General features: G+C 40.4%; 1 protein-coding gene across 1 annotated transcript in view; it reads right to left on the bottom strand.

Annotated features, from left to right (window-relative positions):
- The window catches only part of CACNA2D3 (calcium voltage-gated channel auxiliary subunit alpha2delta 3), an 863383-nt gene that overhangs the window by 602995 nt on the left and 237367 nt on the right, over window positions 1–23021 (bottom strand). Inside the window, exon 4 of the mRNA XM_030307036.1 lies at window positions 10836–10895. Coding sequence (XP_030162896.1) covers window positions 10836–10895 — 60 coding nt within the window. The remainder of the gene's footprint in view (window positions 1–10835; window positions 10896–23021) is intronic.

Raw genomic sequence — 23021 nt, 5'->3', positions numbered from 1 at the left:
AATCCTTATATCTTATTAAGAGATTTTTTTTTCATTTCATAAGTTTCTGGGTCAGAATTTACCACTCTAAAGTATTTCTTTTTGAAGAATTTGACAGACCTTTTCAATAACCCATGATAACTTTCATCTTAAATTTGTTGCCTTACAAGATTTTGTCCAGTGAAAATTAAGGTCAATATTAAAACCTGTGGCTCCATAACCCCACATAACTTACTGGTCTTTAGGGCCATCAGACTTGGGTATGAATTCTGGCTCACTCACTCACTGTTGTAAAACCATGGACACATCACGTCATCTCTCAATCTTGGTTCTCCATATATTAAAGAGATCATAACAGTATCTAACTCACAGAATCATGGAAAGGAAAATAAATGAAATAATGTCTGTTAAGCACTTAAGCCAGTGCCTGCACTTAATACATACTTGTGTCTATTATTCTTATCATAGTTAATATATTCTATTCATGTTTATTAACCAGCAAGGAGAAACGTCCTAAAGTTGTCAGTCACGTAAGAAATTTCAATTTGAAGAATTTGGATTACCATATCCTTTGATAAATTCTGGTAAATTCTGACCCAGAAACTTATGAAATGAAAAACAAAAATCTCTTAATAAGATATAAGGATTTAATAGAAACCATTAAACATAACTTTACTGATATAGTTAGAAACATATACATAAGGGAAATCCATCCATGTTGTATGCATTATGAAAACCACATCACAAACTAACCTGAAAGTATAAAAGGTGAGAATTAATTCACCTGTGTATATACTAGGTGCTTAATCAACAGGCTTAAGTGAGATTAGAAAATTTCTGTTGAGTTGCCTACTTTCTGGATTGCCACCAAGTTCATGTTTTACTTTAAAAAATCGATGGCAGTTGCCAAATGCCTAGACCACAAAGATCCTTGGTGAAAAATCAGCAACCTAAGGACACTGCCACTGCTGCCAAAGAATTTTCTGGAGAAAGATCCAAAATAATTTCTGGGTTCTGCCAATGACCTCTGCAGTTAGCTATCTTAATGAAAGACACTAAGGTTTCTGTAAATGTTCTGTGGGACTCTGAATATTATGATTAACAGAACCACCAAGTGTCTACCTAACATTATTGTGGATATACCAAGGTGGCCCTAGTGTCCCAAAATGTCCCCTTTAGCCAAACTGGCTGATGTCTGAAACACCACAATCAGATTGTGCATGTGAAAATAATTAACTAAATTTTAAAAGTATTTGTAAATTGGAATGGTCAATAAAGTTTAAACTGGTGGTGTTTCATGTGTTTAAAATATATTATTTAAAACAAATGTGTCTTAAACAAATATTTATCTTAAGTAAATATTCCCAGCTTTGAGAAATGCCAGTTGAGAAAATCCAAAAGTTAAAAGAATCACAAAAGAACCAATGACTTTGGTATGAAAGAAAGTGCTCTCAAAAGCAATAATTCACATTTCCATAACCATTATTACCTACAATTTGAGATATAGATGGTCATGATAGAAAAAAAGAATGTTGTAACAAGGAAAACTAGGACAATGAGGAAAACACACAGGCATTTTACTAGATTGTTAATGAAATTAAATTAAAGACACAGAGTTTCTAAACACATAAGTAGCAAAGAAAAAAGAAGGTCACTAATATGGAAATGTACATGCAAATAAAAAATAACTTTGAAAGGAGCAAATAATGCAATTTTCCCCCTCTGATCTATAAAGTAAGATGACTGGTCAAACAAAACCAATTATTTTTGCTATTGAGTTCCATTTTTTTGTCTTTAAATTTATTAATATTAACACCTTTATTTGGATTTAGAACACATAATTGTACTAAGATAATTAAGCTATAAAAATGATAAGGTTTTGAGAAACAAAATTTACAGTTTAATTTTATCAACAAAAATGCACTTATTCTTTCAGCTAGAAAATGATCTTGTGTGGTACTTTTGGAACAAAGAAGTCGTTGTACTCACTGTTTAGGTGATGTTAGAATACAGAATATCAAATCACTGGAGGCTTTCCTGCTATATAATGATATATAATTTTGTCTCTTCATCTCTTCAATAAGTGTTTCCTACTAATTTAATCAAATTCAATAAATTTGCTATTTTTAGAACACCTACCACATGGATCAAATTAAGTTATGATGAGAAAATTTATAAAAATCAAAGATATAATTATGATGTCCAGCATACAATGAAAAATCACCAGACACATGAATAAGGGGGGAAAAACCCTCATTTCAAAAGAAAAAAGGAGTCAACAGAAATGACTCAGGTGCTGGAATTACCAAAGAAGAAATTTAAAACAGCTCTTAGGTATGTTTAAGGACTTAAATAAAACAACAACATGACTATAATCAGTGCATAGATTAGGAATTTCAGCAGGAAAGAGAAATTATAAAAAAGATTTCGTGAAAATCCTCAAACTGGGGCACCTGGGTGGCTCAGTTGGTTAAGCATCCAACTCTTGATTTTAGCACTGACAGTGTGGAGCTGCTTGGGATTCTCTCTCCCTCTCTCTCTGTTCATCCTCCACTTGTATGCTCTCTCTTTCTCTCTCAAAATAAACTTAAAAATTAAAAAAAAAAAAGATAATTCTTGAACTAAACATACAACATATAAAATCAAGGAGTTTGACAGCAGATTAGAGAATACAGAAGAAAGGCTTAGTGAACCTGGAGACTAATTAATAGAACATGGGTTGGAAACAAATGATAAAAAGAGCTATCATGACCTGTGGACAATATTAAGCAATCCAACATAGATGTGACTTAAGTTCCAGGAGGAAATGTAAAGAGAATGGGGTAAGTAAAATTTTGAAGAAAACATTGTTAAAAATTTTTCAAACATGGTGACAATATTCAACAGTCTCAGGAAACTCCAAGGAGAATAAATACAAAGAAAATCACATCTAGAAACATCATTAACTTATCATACTATACCGTATACTGAAAATCAAAGATAAGGTGAAAAGTCATGAAAGTAGCAAAGAAAAATGACTTACTGTATAGAGGAATAAAGATAAAAATAGATAAAAAAGATAAAAAATAAAGATAAAAATGATGGCTGACATATCATTAAAACATTAAAGATCAGAATAAAATGGGATTATATCTTCAAAGTGCTAAAAAAAATAAATAAAAATTCTATAACCAGCAAAATTACCCTTCAAAACTGAAGGTGAAATAAAGATATTTTTAGATGAACAAAAGCTGAGAGAAGTTATGGCTCCCAGACCTGCAGTGCAAAAAAAGAAATTTTTTTTTAATTAAAAAAAGCTAAAAGAGGTTCTTCAGCCTGAAGATGATAACAGATGGAAACTCAAATCCATTGGAAGGAATGAAGAGTGCCAGAAATGGAAAATGTGTGGGTAAATATATTGCTATCTTTCTTCTTATTTAATTTTTTTTGGAAATAGCTGATTAAACCAAAAATAAAGCAAAATAAAAATAACATTTATTATGGTATTTATAACACATAGAAGTACAATACATGATAATACCACAAAGAATGGTAGTTAAGTAGAATTACACTGGTGAAAAGTTATTTTTCCAGGTGAAGTGGTACTTCATACACTAAATCTAGATACACTGTACACTTAAGGATGCTCACTGTAATCCTTATAGCAACCATACATACACACACACACACACACACACACACACACACACACACACACACTATGCATACATACACATGCATACATTTAAAAAGATAGATTAGAATTTTCCTGGGTTATAAGGGTCGCATCTCAGTTTGTGGAAGTCCCGCAACCTAGAACAGGGTCTAACATGTACCCAGTCCTGTACTCAGTCCTAAATGTTAAATTAAGCAAAAAATAGACATACGTGAATAAAATTAACAGGACAGAAAATGGTAAGCATCAAAAAAGAGGCAAAAATAAAGTATCATCAGAGTTCAGAAGTGAGAAAATTATTATACGGAAAACAGATCAAATAATTTTAATTTTGCACTTATGGAAAATAAAGACATTATGGGTTCTCTGTGTCTGGAGACATTTCTTCTAGCTGTGATGGAGGCAAACCTTGAATCTCCACTCAATCAAGGCCCACTCTCGGATGAGTCTTTGCTCCAAGGTCCCTTGAACTAGGTGCGCAGATTTGGGGAGGTCTGCTAGCTGTGCACTGCGATAATGCCCTGTACTTCTCTTTCATGTCATTTATCAGATTCAAATGTAATAATTATTTATGTCACCACAGTTTTAATATCAGTCACTGCTGTTAGATGGTGAGCTATGTGAGAACAGGGACAGCATCGGCTTAGCACTCGTGGCCATATGCATAGCACAGTGCCTGACACAGAGGAGGTTATGGACAATTACTTGTTGAATTATCACAGCCCATGAGAGATCGATAAAATCTTAGAAATCATCTAGACCTTACAAGTACATCATTTCATGGATGAGCAAAGAGACCACAGTAGCAGATCTTTGAGCATGTAAATGGTCTGGGTAGACAAGAACTACTAGAACCTACATTTCAAGATCTCTAGGTCAAGGCTCTCTGTGTTGGGTCAAGCTGAGGCTCCACCTGCCACCTCTTCTTCCACTTCCACATGACCAACAGTCAGGGTCCTGTGTATAACATGTGACTACCAGACAACTGATTAACACAAAGCTCAATCATGCCCTGACCTTATGTAAAGTCATAACACTCTAACCAAATGAACAAATACAATTGTGTACACAGAGTGACTTTGATTTCAGAATGTTCACATTTAAGGATTCTTGGGAAACTACACATCAGTCTTGTGCATAAATGACATGTGGCCCCTAAGAAACATCCCAATGTAATAACTTAAAATGCAGACTAACTGTGACCCCCTGCCAAGCTGATAAAAAGAAAGAAAAAAAAAAAACAACAATAGGCATGTTCTCAGAAGTTAGATCAGAAAAAAGTGGCAGAGGTGGAGGGAACACTTATTTTAATAGGAAGTGTGAAAATCTCTTCCGTTTTCATTTATTTTTCCTATAGATGTGACCCCTCTCCTTCTTGCTTATGCACAGAAAGTCAATTCGCTACCTCTATGAAAAGCATCATTTTCTAATTCCGGGGCCTGGGCTTCTGTGCTCCACCTCCTCCCTCTGCAAGGAGCCAACCCCTTGCTCAGGCAAAAAGGATGAGGATAGACTGGGGCTTGTCAGGAATAACTGTAAAAGCCCGTGAGGACTGTGATTTCCTCCGCTCGGGAAGAACTTCTACTAAAGCCATCCTTGGCTTGCGTCCACAACGTGCGGGTTTCCCCAGGGCAATGCCTCACTGGCCAGCAGGGAAAGACTGTCAGGGAAAAGGACAGGTCTGCCCTGCTGCTCCACTGCCCTTCCTAATCCTTTCCAGGAAAGGCTTCCTCCTCCCAGTGAATGGTGACACAGGTGGCCTACAGCGGAGGATGTTGGGGCTCCCAAACGGGCCCCCATCCTTCACCTGGGTCTCCCTCAGCAGGGACCTCATGCTGCACCAGGGGTGGCCAGGAGGTGGCCGTGGGAAGCGGCCCCACAAGTATGGAGGCTGGCGTCCCACCAGCCCAACCGCTGGGAGATTTCCCCTCATGGTTTTTGCATCCTTCCCACTCCAAATCCCTCACCCCAACGTTGAAGTCAGTCCACGGTGTTTGCAAGGTAGGTGTCTGAGGCTTGAGGATGACAAGGAGGGACGTTCAAGACACTCCGTTCCCCAGTTCCTTCCCACTTACACTTTTGTTATCCTTCTGCATATCACCAGGCTTTTTATTTTCCTATTACTTACAAAATAACAAAGAAAAATTATTACAGAAAACTTTGCAATGGAAAAGGCTTCTGCAGGATACACAATTCAAAACCACATTTTTTTTTTCTGCTGTGCACCAGCTCTGTGCAATTGGCACTTATTGGAGACAGCTTTCAAAGAAAATATGTTTGCGGTTCAAAGATAAGCAGGTTTTTAGTAAACTGTCAAAAGGACTTTTTTTTTCCATCTTCTTCGCTGCCAATGGAAAAACCCAAAAAGAAAGAGTAAGCAAGGTTGGGGAGAAGCATTCTCTCCAAGTTCTACTATATATGTAGACCTAGTTTTCTGGAAATTCATTAGTAGCCAGGATAACCCGGCCTATGGTCTGCTCCCACCACTCTCTCCCCAACTCCAGTTGGGTTTGGCATCAAAATAATGAAACACTACAATAATCACATGTGATAATTAAGACACAGGTTCTTTTCTTCAACTCTTCACATTATAATTATCAACCTCATAGAAGCTTTATATTTTAAAAAAAAACCTATGTTAATTCAAAGCACAAAATAAAAAAGCAAAGATGCCATTTTAACACAGCCTCTGTTCATATCAATTATAAGTTGCCCAAAGGGAGAGATACCAGAGAATAAAGGACAAAACCAAGACCCATCTAGAACCCACAGGCCTCCCATAGAGAGGGACAAGCCAGAGGGCTGAACTGACCCCAGTGTCAACAGTCAAGTTTTCCAGCCACTAAAGACGACCAGGCAGGTCTGGTTTCCATGGAGGACACTGCATTGTGGGCTGTTCACACATGCTACCCTTCCAACGTTGTATTTTACCTGTTGCCCCAGTACAGTTTTTGTCAAGAACGGTTAATTCTATGTTTACGGACCCTACAAAGGACACTGATGATGTGAAGGCCATAAGCCCATGAGAAAAATGTTAAACCTCTAGAGAAACTGTAAGACAAAATTTAAATGAAAAATAAAATCCTGACAATAAAAGACACATGACTTTCTTGTGGTAATTTTTGATGATTCTACCAATGGAAAACAAACTCTTCACTTCCAAAGCTCCTGAATGGTGCAACGAGGCAAAGGCTCCAATTTAACCTGAAATAAGAGGCAGACCTTATCACTTCTTTTCTATGTAGGGAACAAAGAGGAGGGAGCTACAACTTGAAGCTACAAAGTTGAGGAAATTTCACAAAAGCACTTTTATTTTTTCTGTAGGAAAACAGACCCCCCAGCTCCCTCTGCTCTTCCTGAGCTAATAGCACAGGGACGTCCTTAGCATTATCTCACTGTGAGCAGATGGTAGTCTGAAATTTTTTTGATAAAAACAATCCACTGGCAGGGGTTGCCAAGAGGTCAGTGGAACCCAGATTAACAATTGATCAGCTCTAATGGACTGTCGTAGCTATAAACCCAGAGCCCATACACGGACCTGCTACCTCGGTGATAGCAACAAGGCTGACATCCAAGCTGTTAAGACCTGCACTTAATAGCACTGAAGCTTCCCGGCTTCAAAACCTTCATCTCAGAAGACACACATTCTTCCATGCACATCCATTTTCTCAAAGGCCTCTCTCTTATAGGTTCTCGCAAAAGCACACATGGTTTACTCTGAGCCAGAGAAGATTTCACCAAGGTCTGAGGTCCAGGTAGTAAATGATACTCTGTAATACTGACAGATTTTTTTTAACCTCTACTCTAGTTCAGACCACAAATGTAGCCCCTAATATTTCTGTTGTACCTTATACAAAACAGATGACCAAGGGAGGAAAAGCTGGGCTCCCCTTCTTTGTTCCCAAGAGAACAAAAACTGTAACACTCCAAAGGCTCTTTTCTCGGTCGCTCTTTTTTTTTTTTTTTGAAAAGAGATGCCAATGCTGCATTTATCCTTACAGCACCACATTTGACAAGGGAATCTGTTTGCTACACCAGAATTCCACTATAAAGCTTCCTAATAGGAAGTCAGAGCACTCTTGAAGGGAACACTAGCTTTCAAGGGACAAAAAAGAGTGTCTCTAGGTTAGTTGACCTAAACCACACAACATTTGTTCTCTGCTGAAGGATAAATAACCCTCTCAAGTCATTAAATTATTCCCTCTCTCGCCCACTCGTGTTTTGTAGACAACTGATCTAAGAATAAAATTGACTGTATGAGCCATCAACACCAGATTTTCCAAACTAGTCCTGACTTCCAATAATCTTTTTCACTCTCCTACAAACTCATTTCTTGGACCAGTGGGTGCAAATGTTTGCTCCAGAAAAACTCAAGAAAAGGACATTCTCTTACATAAACACAATACACAGAAATCAGAAAATTCAACAGAAAATTGATACATTATTATCATCTAATGCAGGGTCCATTTTCAAATCTTTGCTTCTGGGTTCTGAATCTAATTTAGGATCAAGCATTGCATTTCATTGTCATGTGTCTTTCGTGTCCTTTAGTCTGGAACAAGTCCTCAATGTTTGTCTTTTTTTTTTTCTCATGTTTATTTATTTTGAGAGAGAGAGAGAGAGAGCAAGAGAGAGAGCGAGCAGGGGTGGGGCAGAGCAAGAGGGAGAGAGAGAATCCCAAGCAGTCTCCACACCATCAGTGCAGAGCCCAATGCAGGGCTCGAACCCATGAACCATGAGATCATGACCCGAGCCAAAATCAAGAGTCAGACACTTAAACTACTGAGCCACCCAGGCGCCCCTCTTTGTCTTTCTTGACCTTGGAATTTTTGAAGAGTCTAGCCAGTTGCTTTGTAGAATATTCCCCAATCTAGATCTGTCTTATGTTTTATTATAATTAGATTCAGGTTACACATTCTGGGCAAGAATTCTACATAGGGATGCTGTCCTAAGGCTCAACACACATCAGGAAGCACTTGATGTCCCTTTGTCTTGTCATCAGTGATATTAATTTTGATTACCTGTTTAAGGAAGTGTCTGCCAGGTTTCTCCATGTAAAGTTGCTATATTCCCCTTTGTAATTAGTAAGTAATTTGTGGGCAGATACTTTGAAATTGTCAATATTCTGTTCTTCATCAAACTCTTTCATACTAGGTTTAGCATCCATTAAAGATTCCTGCCTGAATTATTACTATAATCTTCTATCTCCACTATTTCTTCTATATTTATTAGTTGGTATTCTACTGTAAAAGCTTTCCCTTATCATTTATTTATGTATCTACCTATCTATTTATATCTTCTTGTTTATTTACATCTTATTAGAGTGGATTCAGGAACTCTTATTCAACACGGTAATCTCTTTTGAGTTGATATGAGTTTCTGTAATTTACAACCAGAATATTCCCCAGGAGAAGGAGACAGTTTCTCTTGACAACACATTCAAGAGGTCCTTACAATCCTCACAGTTGCAAAGTTGCTTCCTGATGCTTCCATTCAGTCCCTCTGGCCCACTCTAGGAACTCCAAACTGTGTGAAGAGGAGGCACGCTGAAGATAAATGTGGCCAGTAAATAGCCTCTGGACTTTCCTACGGCTGCCATGGAGGTGTGACTGTAGGAAACAAGGTGCTTCTTGCCCCATTCAGCTGACTCCTCTGCCCCTTCTCCTGCAACTTAGCCCAAAGAGCTGGGCTGGCCTCTCCACCTCTATCCTACTGTTACTGATCGTCCCCAGCACTTCTCCACCTCTCCCTGGAATCTCTTTTGTTTGGCTACCGTCCTGGCTCTATTTGCTTCATATGTTGGTATTATGCCTGAAAATGACTACCAAGTGGTGGGGGTTGATAGTTTCTCTTTCCCTGCAGACCAATTCTTCACCCTTATGCACCTAGCTCAAATGCTTCAGAAGACAGAACAACATCAACCACTTCAATAGCTGGATTCAGTCAATGGTGGGTACCAGCAAGATATCAGAAGGCTAGATACTGTTATTGGGGTATTATCCCCCCAAATTCCACCCTTCTAGCTCACCACGACTGGCCGCACTCCTCTATCAAATAACCTTTCCATACAGCTACTCTTCCTGGGTTTTAGAAACCACTCCCCACTCATGTTCCTCAGGCTAGGAGGGTGGCTTACCCTGGGGTAGAACATCACTGCTTGTTGGTTTCTCTATAACCATACCTTTGTAAATAATCCCATAGAAATAGAACCATACCTTTGTAAATACTTCCTTTATTAAGCTTTCCTCCATTACCCCCATTTGAGTGTGCATTTTTTTACCCATAGATGGGGAGTGATGAAGAGGGACATCCATGGAACAGAGATACAGCCAAAGGCTACCTTTGGTATCACCACCTCTTTTGTGCTTGAATACTTAGATCTGCCTTTGTCATTTCCAACAAATGAAAACATACCAAAATAAACACTACTTCCTAATTGTGACCACATGCCACTAAAGGAGATGCACTCTAGCAAAGTACAGATTTAAGGATTAAGATTCATTCCTTCTGTCTGCTTAGCAGGGGGTAAACACCACTGAACTCATTTTGACAATACAGATAAAATTTCCTTCAAGAGGGACCAAAAGGAATCTCCAGGTATTATTCAATTCCCTTGATGCCTTTTAATATGCTTTATATATACATATATATGTCAACATCAAAATCCTTCTCTGCCAAATGCAAGTGTGTCATAGTTGGATGTAAAAGCCACTGAAAGAAATTTATTAATTAGATGTTCAAATGCCATGTCAGTGAATGATTTAATTTTTAGATATAATATAACAGCCAATTCAAGATTACATCCGTCACAATTTTGCGTTCAGTCACCTAAAATGCAGCCGGGGAAGTGGGATTTGCTAATATTCTGCTGTCCAAAGCTGTCCATCTTATCAATATACCATTAGGAGTTCTGCTTATTATTGTTAGTTGACTGGTTAAGTCCTCCAGAACTGGGGAGGGGTTTGTCAAAATCTGGTTACGTGCATGTACGTGAGTGTGTGTTATCATTCACTATAACTGTCAGGGTAGAAAACTGTCGAGGATCACCACCCTGCCCTGTCAAGAAATGGACAGGCTTATTTTTAACTGCATAGCATCCTCCTGAAAGTCTCTCTCACTGAAAGCTGGTGTTTTGCTATACCTAGTGTTTCTCGTTCTGCAGCCAACACACAAAAAATTTAACTCAACTATAATCAGTTACCTGCAAGTCTGCATCAAATTCATGTTTCAGATGTGCCTCTTCTGCAGCCTCCACAAGACGCTGAAAAGAGAGAAGGCAACGTGAAGGATCAGAAATGTGGCCCAGACCCCATTCCAACAATGTAAAAAGGCAAATGCTTCTCCATTGCCCCCAGATGACAGACTGCATCATGGCATGTACACTGTGACTTGGTCCCTTTGCTCCCATGAAACTGGAGACAGTAACATCAGTGTCAAAATCTGGGTTTTGCCTTCATCATTAAATCAAATTTTTCTAGCAAACATTTACTGTTATGTGTGTATAAATGCACACGTGCTCTGCATCCATTTTCATAGCAATTTGTAACAACTCAAAGACACTGGTCCTTGAGGCCCAATAAGAATGACAAAACCTACCTAGAAGAGTGATTCCTTAGATATAGATTTCTCTTCATCACAAGATTTATTGAACTGAATTGAGTCCAACACTATGTGGGCTAACTTTCTCCCCCTTCAGTTTGGGAAATACTACTGATTTTAATTCCCTCACTCATTCAAAGCAATTATTTCTGCACCCAGTTCTAGTATGTAATTATCAGGTGACAATTATTTGGATTTATGGTACATCAATGCCACTGTGACCATCTGCATCCCAGTAAGAAAATCGCTGAAATTAGATCAATAACCAGAACCTTTAAATATACAACTCTTGTTACTCTTCTTAGCCAATTAAATTCAACCAATCCATATTCTTATGAAAACAATTTCATGAAATTCCATTTGAAGGCAATTAGTCACCTATCAAAATCATGTTTACTTTAATTTGAATTTGCCAACATTAAGTTGAAAACGTAGGTTAGAGGATGTTGCAGAAAACTCACTTAGTGAGATAATATTTCACTAAAATTTCATTGAACTAAAAGCAAAACCTTTAGATCCAAGTAAAAATCCAGCCATTTCTGTTTTCCTTCTGGTTACTCTTGTAACCTGTGCTGTCTTTAACTTGTTTTCTCTTGGCACAACACAGACCTGAGTTTAATAGGCCATGTTTGAAACATGGTGACACGGGTATTAATCTCTAAATGATTACAAATCAACAGACAAATGTTCCATGAATAATTATTCAATTGGATATGGAAATGAAGAGGTTGAAATATATGTGGGTAACATTAGGCACCAATACAGACCACTAAGCTCTCTCCATAGAACATGCAAAGAGATAGGTCAGCCAGAGACAGTGCTGCCCACAGACAGGAATCTGGGAGGGCAAATCTGGCTTCCCACACTTTCTTTAGACAGTCAGGAAGGGGCTTCACCTTCTCTGGAGAATCAAAGAACAGATCCCAGGAGAACACTACAGAGCCACAGCCAGAAGACCCAGTTCTCACCCTAGCCAAGATACAACCCACTACATCTTACTCAAGCCCCTTCCCCTGTCAGGCCTTGGTTTCCTCATTGGAAACACCTGAAACAGTGACCCTAGAACAGGGCTACTCCAAGGGCAGTCCCCCACCCGAGCATCAGTTTTACGAGAACGTGTTAAAAATGCACGTTCTCATGCCCCATCCCATCTTACAGAATCAGAGGCCCTGAGGGTGGGCCTAGAAATCCGTTTTAACAAGACCTCCAGGGGATTTGGAAGCTGCTAAAGTTTGAGAACCCCTGGCAAAAAAACAGCATTCATCTTAGAGCTGAATACATCCCTGCTGCCTTGATTAACGATATGCACCAGCTCTCCAAGTTTTCTCAACTTCCATTCGTCTTTTTAAAATCTGTGTACATGTGTATTTTCACTATAAGACAGTATATGCTTTCTAGAGGAGAAGCATACAGTTGAGAGGATGAGAAACAGAAGAAAAGAAAAATTAAGAAGAGACACTATTTATGTAGATTGGATCCATTGGCCCCAACCTTTCATTGCATCACAGTCTTCCTAGAATCATCCTAGACAATGAAGTATGTCAGCCACCGGGAATCACATGACCCAGTCTGCAAAGGCAGTCTGCAAAGGCACTTCGACAGTTGAGTGACAGTGATACAAGAAATTGATGTATTTGTGAGAGCTTATTCTTTTTTTTTAATTTTTTTTAACGTTTATTTATTTTTGAGACAGAGAGAGACAGAGCATGAATGGGGGAGGGTCAGAGCGAGAGGGAGACACAGAATCTGAAACAGGCTCCAGGCTCTGAGCGGTCAGCACAGAGCCCGACTTAGGGCTCGAACTCACAGACTGCAAGATCATGACCTGAGCTGAAGTCGGAGGCTTAACTGACTGAGCCACCCAGGCGCCCCTAGAGAGCTTATTCTCTTAATCTCTGTAACAGATTGGGGCACCTGGTGGTTCAGTCGGTTAAGCTTCTGACTTCTGCTCAGGTCATGATCTCATGCCTTTGAGTTTGAGCCCCGTGTTGCACTCTATGCTGACAGCTCAGAGCCTGGAGCCTGCCTTGGATTCTCTGTCTCCCTCTCCCTCTGCCCATCCCCTGCTCACGCTCTGTCTCTCTCTCCTTCAAAAATAAATAAACCTTAAAAAAATTTTTTTTAATCTTTGTAACAGATTTAGATGTTCTGTGTATGTATCATGAAATCAGTTTCATATTGAGGTTTATAGAACGTGTATGAATATATATTTACACATAAATATACATGTCTGAGCACTTACATTATAAAAAAAAAAACAAACTCATGCATTTTGATTATGTATTTACTTAAATACACAGAAGTGGTTGTTTCATGATATCTAAATACTCCGAGAATCCAGAGAAGAAATGCTAATGACATGTACAAATGACAAAAAGATAAGAATAAAATTTCATGATGACCAAGACAGAAAATATTGAAAGAAGTGAACAACTGGAAATGAAAAAAACAATAAAGCAGCATAATACCAACAAATAAGAGAACAAGATGGAAATAATAGGTAGTTGAAATTATCACGAAAGAACACAGCATGATATGTATTTCACATATTTAGTAAAAAGCATTTCATTTACCTTTGTGTATATATGTATATCATAATACCATTTAACATATTCATATATAACATAACATGAAATGTAATACAATTCAACCACAAACACTGCAATACAAGTCATAGGGCACAAGGAGGTAACAAACTGGAAACAATTCAATACTACTGTACTGACTACTAAGATAAGGCAAAGCACTGTTCTCTGTGTGGTGCAGCGAGTACCCTGCTGGCCAGTTTTTACGTTCATTCTCAAGTTAAATTTGCCACGTGTTTTTTTTTTTTAACTTATCTCACATATTTTTTGTTTCCATGAAGATATTTTACCATCAAGCTCACTACAAGACCTTAAGAAATAAGATTCAAAAACAGATGGTCCACTGGCAGCTACACATAATAGTTATCTCATGGAAAGCAAGTTAAGTACTTTCGAACAGGGCTCTTTTTCAAAGGATACATACTTCATGCAGTATGGGGCTACTGGAAGAGAGGCCTACATTTTATGGGAGAATTCAGGGGAAGATCCTCAAGAACAAGCTCATCGGTTATGCACAATGGTAATGACAAACAGCACACCAAGAACTTGTAGCTTTTGGAAAGAATAAAGGATAGTTGATCTTTCTTCTGAAATACTCTTATAAAGACACACAAATTAAAAGAAATGTTATTTAAGAAGGATATCATGTGCCGGGGTGCCTGGGTGGCTCAGTCAGTTAAGCGTCTGACTTCAGCTCAGGTCATGATCTCATAGTTCAAGGATTCAAGCCCCACATCGGGCTCTGTGCTAACAGCTCGGAGCCCAGAGCCTGCTTCGGATTCTGTGTCTCCCTCACTCTCTGCCCTTCCCTGCTCATGCTCTGTCTCTGTCTCTCAAAAATAAACATTAGAAAAAAATTTTAAAAGAAGGATATCATGTGCCATAAATTTACCTAAAACAGAGTCCTGGGGACAAAAGTTCCTATTATAAAAATAAATTGAATCACCATTTCAAAAAAGTCAAGACCATTCAACTTCCAACTCATGCTTGCCAGTAGAAAAGAGCAGCTTCTAGTGTCTCTTTCCTAAGCAAATCCCTTTATCACCTAAATCAAATTAAGTATGTTTTAAAAATAAGTTTGATCACTGCTTGCAGGTAAGAAAAATCAATTAAAATTTGCTAATATTTTAGTTATTATATAAGGAACCACTGAGCCCGAGGGAAACTGTTACTCTATTATACCTATTGGAAAGGCAGTGTGCTTTTAATAATAATGAGTTAATTTTCTCTTGTATGAATTCCCCTTTTGGATCTGCAGATGGGATTACAGAATTGTGAATGTGGTTTTTAATTAAAACTGAACACTGGAAATAAAAATGGCTTTGAAGACTCGTATTCAAAACCGGGCTCTGAGGCAAGGAAACAGCAGTGTTGTCCGCCCGCGGATCCTCCCCACTTTAACGCCAAAGCATTCCCTCGCTCAACAAAAATGATAACAATGTACTAGAATATACATGCTGGCCTTGGAACAAAGCATCTACAAGCCAAAAAGTTGCCGTTCAGGATGTGATGTATGTTTCAGCGACTTTATATTTCCAAAGAACGCTTCCCTTTTAGTGAAATAAATACAAACAAAAGCCATCTTTATAAATAAGAAATGCTAGAAGCCATGGACCATGGACACTATTTACAGCTACGGTGAAGGCAAAACTGCCAAGGGAAACAGTGGGTTATTAAAGCGTTTCATTTTAAATCACATCTTATTTCTTCTTACAGTGACCCCACGTATAATCAGTACGATGCTACAGGACACACAGTCTCCAGTCTCCTCCTCCAAAACACTTAAATCAAGATGACAGCTATAGAGGTGAAACTTCCTGTCATGGTTGAGGAGGGGGGAAAACAGGACACCAAGTCACCGTAAAAACTGGATCAGAAGAAGAAAATGATTTTTTTTGTTGTTCTACTTGTATTTTATCTTTTATTTTTTGTTTTTGTTGTTCCTGATCATTTTGGCTTAATAGGGGAAAAGACAGTACAGTGAGAAGTGGGAAAGGTAAGAGAAAATGTGATAGTAACTTACTACTGGACTCCTACTGAGTCTATCAGAATGAACAAATTATGTACAAATGAAAAGAAAAAAATTTTAATAAGAAGGGGGAAAGGCGGAGGAGGGAACCATTATAGACAGAAATCCTTAAAGCAAAACAGAAATATAAAAACCATATGGAGAAGCAAAGAAAAATGATATTTTTATTTCTCATGTTAAAACTAAAAAGCTCTGGCTTGTAAATGCTGTTATAATGGGATATTGGAATTTAACAAAGATTTCAAAGCACTTAATGTGCTTCATTTTGCAACAGTACATTTAATAATCGTACCTACATTTTTATTGCCTTTTTTTCTGGAATGAATACATAATTATTTTTCCAAAAAAAAAAGGGGGGGTTACATTCGACTGAGGGGATTCTAAGGAAAACCTGTAATCCCTAACATGGCTTTGGGCTATACTGATGACTCACTTGAAGCTAACGACTGAATGGTCAAGAATACCAGGGTTAGAGATCACGTGAGACTTCCTTCAAATCCAACAAGCACTAAACTTGGTGTAGAAGAATAACCATACAGAATGACCAGAAGACAGTACCACTGCCATCACGACCATACCCAGTGTCACATGGTTCATGTTTTCCTTACACTAGATTCAGCGGCTTTTGCTTGAAGAGCTAGTTTGATGCAGGAAGAGTTACACCTTTTGCCCATCAGTGTGCACCTAGGGGTAATGCTACCCTGGCATCATTTAGGGCAGGGCTTGAACTCAGCATGTTGATGGTCTACAGCAGCGAAGACAGAGGAGACCCTGGTCCTATCTGCATCCCAGATTTCAAATTCAATTGATCCCAGAAATAAAATGAAAAATCTCTACCCTCATTAAAATGCTGTCAGCACATGAAAATGTGTCTCTGAGAATCTGGACAAAATGGGATTGATTTGTTCCCAGGGCTAATTTCAAACACTCCTTTCTTGTATGAAGGGTCAGAAATCAGGGTGCCTGGATGGCTCAGTCAGTTAAGTGTGTGACTCTTGGTTTCAGTTCAGGTCATGATCTCATGGTTCAAGAGTTCAAGCCCCGCACTGAGCTCTACACTGACAGCATGGAGCCTTATTGAGATTCATTCTCTCTCTCTCTCTCTCTCTCTCTCTCTCTCTCCCTCTCTCTCTCTCCTTCTCTCTCTGCCCCTCCCCAGCTCATGCTCTTGCTCTCTCAAAGTAAATAGTAAACTTAAAAAAAGGGGGGGGGGTCAGAAATCAATAGTTTAAGAACTATTAAGTTGGGGGGGGTGTAAGATGTTCAAACTTACATTTTCATTCCTTCTGGCATGGAAATCCCTTCCCCTTTGTTCTTGGGATGGAGTTTTTACTACTCTGTCACAGTGTTGATTCATCTTTGCTGCTTTTGCACTAGAATAGTCAGATCACTACTTCCCAAAGTGTGGGGCTTGTACCACCAGTGAGCCATGAAACATGAGGTGCTTTACAGAAGGGGGAGGGCCACACATGAGGAAAACAGCAAGTGCAACATAAAGGGACAAATGACAAAGAATACTGCCAGTAGGCTAGGAAGCTTCCCAGAAGTGACGTCAAGCTGTGCTCTAAAGGAAAACAGAAGAAGGAAAGGTGCTGAACCAGTGTTCAGCCCATGGGAACATTGCGCACAACGTTCTGGAGGCAAGAAAATGTGCCGGAAGCAGCCACATCTCAGAGACCTACACAGAGGCCACATCTATGAAAGATCTCCAGGCAATAAACCAGGGCCAAAGGAAATTACCTGGAAAGATGGACACAATTAAAGAAGAACGCTTTCCCTCCCAGTGAAAAATGCTGAAATCCACAGTTAGAGTCATATCTGAGAGCTTCACAATATTCAGTAATCCTTATTGATACAAATGTTTTTACTTTTCAATTCCAATAGAAATGACACATATAAATCACCAACTATCAAGATGATCATTTCTTTAGAGAAAAACAGCTTTTAAGGAGCCTTCATTATTTCTTTGTTCCTGTAGAAGAAATAAGCTTTGTTGCACACGAATGAACATTTTGTATAAAATGACCTTCTGCCTGAAAACTGCAAAGATTGCTTCTGCTTTAAAAACAGCAAACATTTCAAAGTAGATTATAAAAGCTAATCTATAAAGTTTCCAGAGAAAGCAGGTAACGGAACAAAAGAGCAAACACATCGAGCATGTACCTGGGGCTCTCTCCTCCCTTCCTCCACTCCTCCCCCTTCCCAGCTCCATAAGATTACATAAGCCTACATCAGACTTTTACAAGACAAAATAAGCCTAGACCTTTCATCAGAAGACAGGATCACAATCAAAGCAAACTACCTTTGTATCCACAGGAGATAGCTGTCATCAATTTGAGGCTGATTAAATTAATGCCTGTTATCAACAAGTATAGCCAATTTCCAAACCAAAGCCACCTCATTCTACAGATAAGGCTGCGTTTGCCCAAGTGCAACATGTGCGAAGCCTCTACAGATAGAAACAGCCAAACTTTGCTCAAGGGGCTGCCCAAGGACCATGGCAGCTGGGAGGAGTTAGGAAGAAAAGACAAGCAACGTTTTCAGATGATCCGGGATCTTATGGAATGGCCCTCCGTTTACATAGCCTTCTTGGGAATGGCTTACCTTATTACCAAAATCAAGTCAACTTAACCACAAACCTTGAAAAGTTCCCTCAGAACTCTTCAGTTGTGGGATAACTGGGCTATTTCCTTTGTGGGCAATGAAATTATCATTCACTTCCTAAGGGGGCAGTCCAGGATGGAGGGGAAAGTCCAAGATGAATGGGATTATATAAGTTTGAGGATAAACATTTGTTTTCCACAACGAAAGGAAATCACCTATCCCAGAGGACTCTTAACAGTAAAAAAAATCCTGTTCCAGCCCTTAATTACATCTTTTCCAGGACTTACTCGGAGGTGTGAAACCCACAATGGCAGAGTATGGAAGATACCATCCAGATAGCTAAGGATGATGGGAATATCTACATAAGACAAGGCACAGCTAAGTTAACAAGGTGTTATTGCCAGTGGGAAAATCTGTCCTATGGAGTTTCTATTCTGAGTTGTAGTTCCCTTCTGTTCAACTTACTTTAACAAGTGTTTGATGAGAACCTATCAAGTAACCAGAATGGTACCAAGAACTGAGTGGGACATCAAGCAATAAATAACTTAGTCCTGACCCACAAGAAGCTTTTGGTCCAGCAGAATGAGAACACGTCTCAGAGCCCAAGGACAAGGGTTTAAATCCAGATCACCCTACTCATTAGCTGCTTCTTCTGGGAAAAACCTTAACTTGTCTGAGCCCTGATTTTCTTATCTGAGGCCCTGAAATAATACCATCTTTCCTCTTACTTCAGTGTGTGAACTTGGTGAGAATGTAGACACAAAACATTTCCTAAGGATTCCGTGCAAGTGCAAGAAATTATTATGATGGGGCAGGAGAAGAGACAAGATGTTCAGGCATAACACAGCTTGACTGTAACAAGGAAAGCTCACAGAGTCTATGCCTCCCACGGTTGGCTCTCATATGGGGAGAACTTGGAACAACGCCTCAAGTTCACAGTTACATGGAGGTTATGAGAACGTCGATTCTGCTGCCAAGGAGAGGACTCCAAACCTTGTGTTCACAAACACAAGGCTGTGCACCTGCTCCTTAAGGACTGGTTTTCAGAACCCACCAGTCTTTTCCAGCTTCTGCAGCAAAATCCGTGATCGGTGAGGCTGAAAATGGAATGAGGCCAGGGCCTTTATTGAAAGGTTTGACTGATGTCCTCAGAATGGCACAAACACAGAAATTAAGCTGTTTGCCAAAGCAAGCTCCTTTGACAGACGGCACCTGAGACGTGGAGCAGGCCAATAAGTGTGGCAGGCAGTTCCTAGCCCCTGGCCCCAAACAATGGCCAGGGAAAGAAAAGGTTCTTTCAACTTGAAAGCGGAAAAACACAGAGCAACCTTCACGTCCATTCAGACTTTACCTACTCAAGATGGAGTTTTACATAAATTTGATGCATAGAAAACCTATCCCAGTTCTCTTTTTATTCTTTCCTTCTATCTGTCCATGCAAGTATTTACCAGGCAACTTCAGCTGGGGGTCAGGGGGCAACATATTTTGGTCCAGAGAGCAGGCTCTGGGGTCAGACAACCTGACTTTGAATCCTGGCTCCAGCTACTTCATGAGAGAGAGTACTCTGGGCCAAAGTCCTGGAACACAGTAAACACCCATTGGTGTTAGGTCTTCTCATTGTTGATGATGACACCAATGGCCGTGATGAGGATGATGACACGTATCAGAAGAATTATGCCAGGGCTTGGGCCATGAAGACAACTGGCACCTTTGTTGTCTAGGTGAGAGGAGAAGCAAATCATTAGACAGTGTGGTGTGGGCCACAATGGGAGGACCACGTGGGTGACAACAGCAAATATCTGTTGGGTTTCACACCTCCTGTCCCCATGTGAAGCTGCTCTAAGCGTTCAAGTCAATCAATCCAGTTAATCCTCACAACCATCCCATAAAAGAAAGCACAGAGAGTATCCCAGGTCTACACGGGGGAAAACAAAGGGCAGAGAGAGTAACGTGCAATGAAAACTCAAAAGCAGGAAACAGATAACCCTGCCAGGGCATGGGACACCATGGGAAAGGTTTCATCAGTGATGTGACTGTGAGCCTGGCTTAAAGGATGAGTGAAAGTCAGCCACATGGCCAAGAGAAATGACGGGGAGGGAACAGCAAAGGCTCCACAGTAGGAGACCCGTGTGTCTGCAGAGCTGCAGGTGGTCTGGAATGGGGGAGGTAAAGGGGAGGAGGGTGCCAAAAGGCAGGCAGGTATGGCTCAGGTGAGCAAGGACAATGAGCTAGGTGAAGGGATCCTGTGTCCCGTGCACAGCAGGGACAGGGCACTGAAGAGGTCCAACTGGTCAGAAGAGTGACATGACGACCTCTGGACATTAAGTCATCTTTATACTAATCCGGGAGCACTGCTGAAAAAACAAATTATAAGCGGATAAACCTGAAACAAGAAGATACTGATGCAGGGAAACTGCTCAATTTAATGCCACTGATTACACAAATATTTCAACCCATCAGCGAGTCCTCTGGACTACCCCTCTAAAATACACCTTATGTTTACCACCATTGTTATCATCTCCCCATTAGAACCTAGTCAAAGCCACAACCATCTGTTCCTAGACACCAGCCTAACAAGACCCCAGCTTCTGCTCCAAGCCATCTACACTGCCAGAAGGACCTTTTAAGAGTAATTCTGATGGCATCCCTCCCCCGTTGAAACCCTCTGATGACTTCCCATTACTCATGACCATGACTCACAGGCTCTTCATGATATGCCCTGCACCCTCAGCAGCCTCCTTCTGCACTGGCTCCAGATCACCACAGACTTGTCTCTGTCACCCTTCCTGTTCTCGTGGCTAAGGATCCTCAGATGTTTGCCCCCTCCTCGTCATCCATGCTGTAGCTCCCATGACCCCTCCTCAGAGATACCATCGCCATCCCACCTCGCACAAAACAGTGACATGCTGTGTTCTTAAAACAGCACTGAGCGCATGGCCAAGGCTCAAAATGGAGCTGTTGCGCAACTTAACGAAGATCCGTTATTTACCCTACTATGCACCAGGTACTGTGTTTGGCTGGGACTATAAAGTTTATAAGATATACCTTCTTCCCTTGAGGACATTATAGTCTAGGGAGGGAAAAAGAAAACCAGACAACCAGAACTCAATGTGATAAAGGTTCCAAGAGAAGGAAGCCCACTGAGCGATCAACTAGACCAGGCTTACAGGTGCAAGGAGGCTTCTCATCTATGTTGACACCAGAAGGACAAGCCATAGCCCAGGAAACAGGAAGGTCCTTTCAGGATCAGGAAACTGCATGTGCAAAGACCCCAAGGCAAAAGACAACATGACAGACACACTCAGGCAATCACAAAAAGTTCAGTATATGGACACATGTAGAGGTGGGGTTGCATGGAGCGAGGTAGCACAAAAGGAGGCTGGAGAGTTTTAAGCAGCTAAGTATTATTGAAGTTATATAGATTTTTAAAAATTTTTCAGAAGGTGATCCGAGGCAATGAAGAGAAAGACTACAGAAAAAGCACGTTAAAGCTATTCAGAAGAGTGAATCTGCAAGACTCGGAGGCCAACAGGCCAGAGAGAATGAGGGGACAGAGTGATGGTAACTGGCTTGGTGCTGTTAACCACTAGCCAGTACCACCCCCAGGAGACACCAAGGAATGGTCAGAGAGGCAGATGGAGCTCAGAAGGAACACTTGAGAAAAGAAGGCTGGCAGGTGTTGTGAAAGCTCAGAGTGACACCAAGTAACGTAATGATGGAAGATCTGCTGAAGAAGGCCATATGCCAGATGCTGCCTGTGGATTCTCAGCATCACTGAAGCAACCCCTTCTATGGCAAGGGCTAGAAGCCTGAAAACTACCTGTTCTAGAATCCTTTACCAGCAGGGATTCAGATTAGATTCAGAGAGACCTACAAGGCAAAAACGGCAGATGCCAATGTTCTCCAACTGAAGCTATGGGCAAGTGTGTGGGCATCTGCAGATGGCACAGGTCTTTTGCTGGTGTCATCCACATGCCCTCCTGAGAATTACCCACTGAGTGTACAGAGGCTCAGGCCGCTGGTGGTGGTTCCCCGTGACCGTGGCCCTTCCCGAATCTATGCACTTGGGCAGCAGCTTCCCTGAACCTTGTGCCCCCCGGTTCTGCCAACTATCAAGTGAGCTTTAAGCTCCTTATGTTAATCCCTGCCTACTTAGAATACCTAAAGGCTTTTTGGCTTTTCTGGCCAAACCTGAGTGAACTGGAGGGTTAAGTACGAAAGAACCATTTTAGAGCAGAGGTAGGAGCAGGGTCCAATGTGCAGGGAACAGAAAAGTGGGAGGAACTGAAGTTTGGGAGTGTAATCCAGATTCCTGTATGAAAATACTAGGAAGGAAGAAAGGAAGGAAGGAAGGAAGGAAGGAAGGAAGGAAGGAAGGAAGGAAGGCAGGCAGGCAGGCAGGCAGGCAGGCAGGCTGGGGCGGGGGGAGGAAGGAAGGAAAGAAAAAAAGAAAAAAAGGAAAAAAGGAAGGAGGGAGGGAGGAGAGATTTAGGCCCTGGCAGGAAGGGAATTCAGGGAGAAGGAAGGTTTGAGGATGAAAACATGCTTACAGTAACAAAGGCAGTAATAA

Source organism: Lynx canadensis, chromosome A2, assembly GCF_007474595.2.
Source record: "Lynx canadensis isolate LIC74 chromosome A2, mLynCan4.pri.v2, whole genome shotgun sequence".
Lineage (NCBI taxonomy): Eukaryota > Metazoa > Chordata > Mammalia > Carnivora > Felidae > Lynx > Lynx canadensis.
Note: the sequence above shows the minus strand (reverse complement) of the source record. Positions and strands in the feature narration are given on the sequence as shown.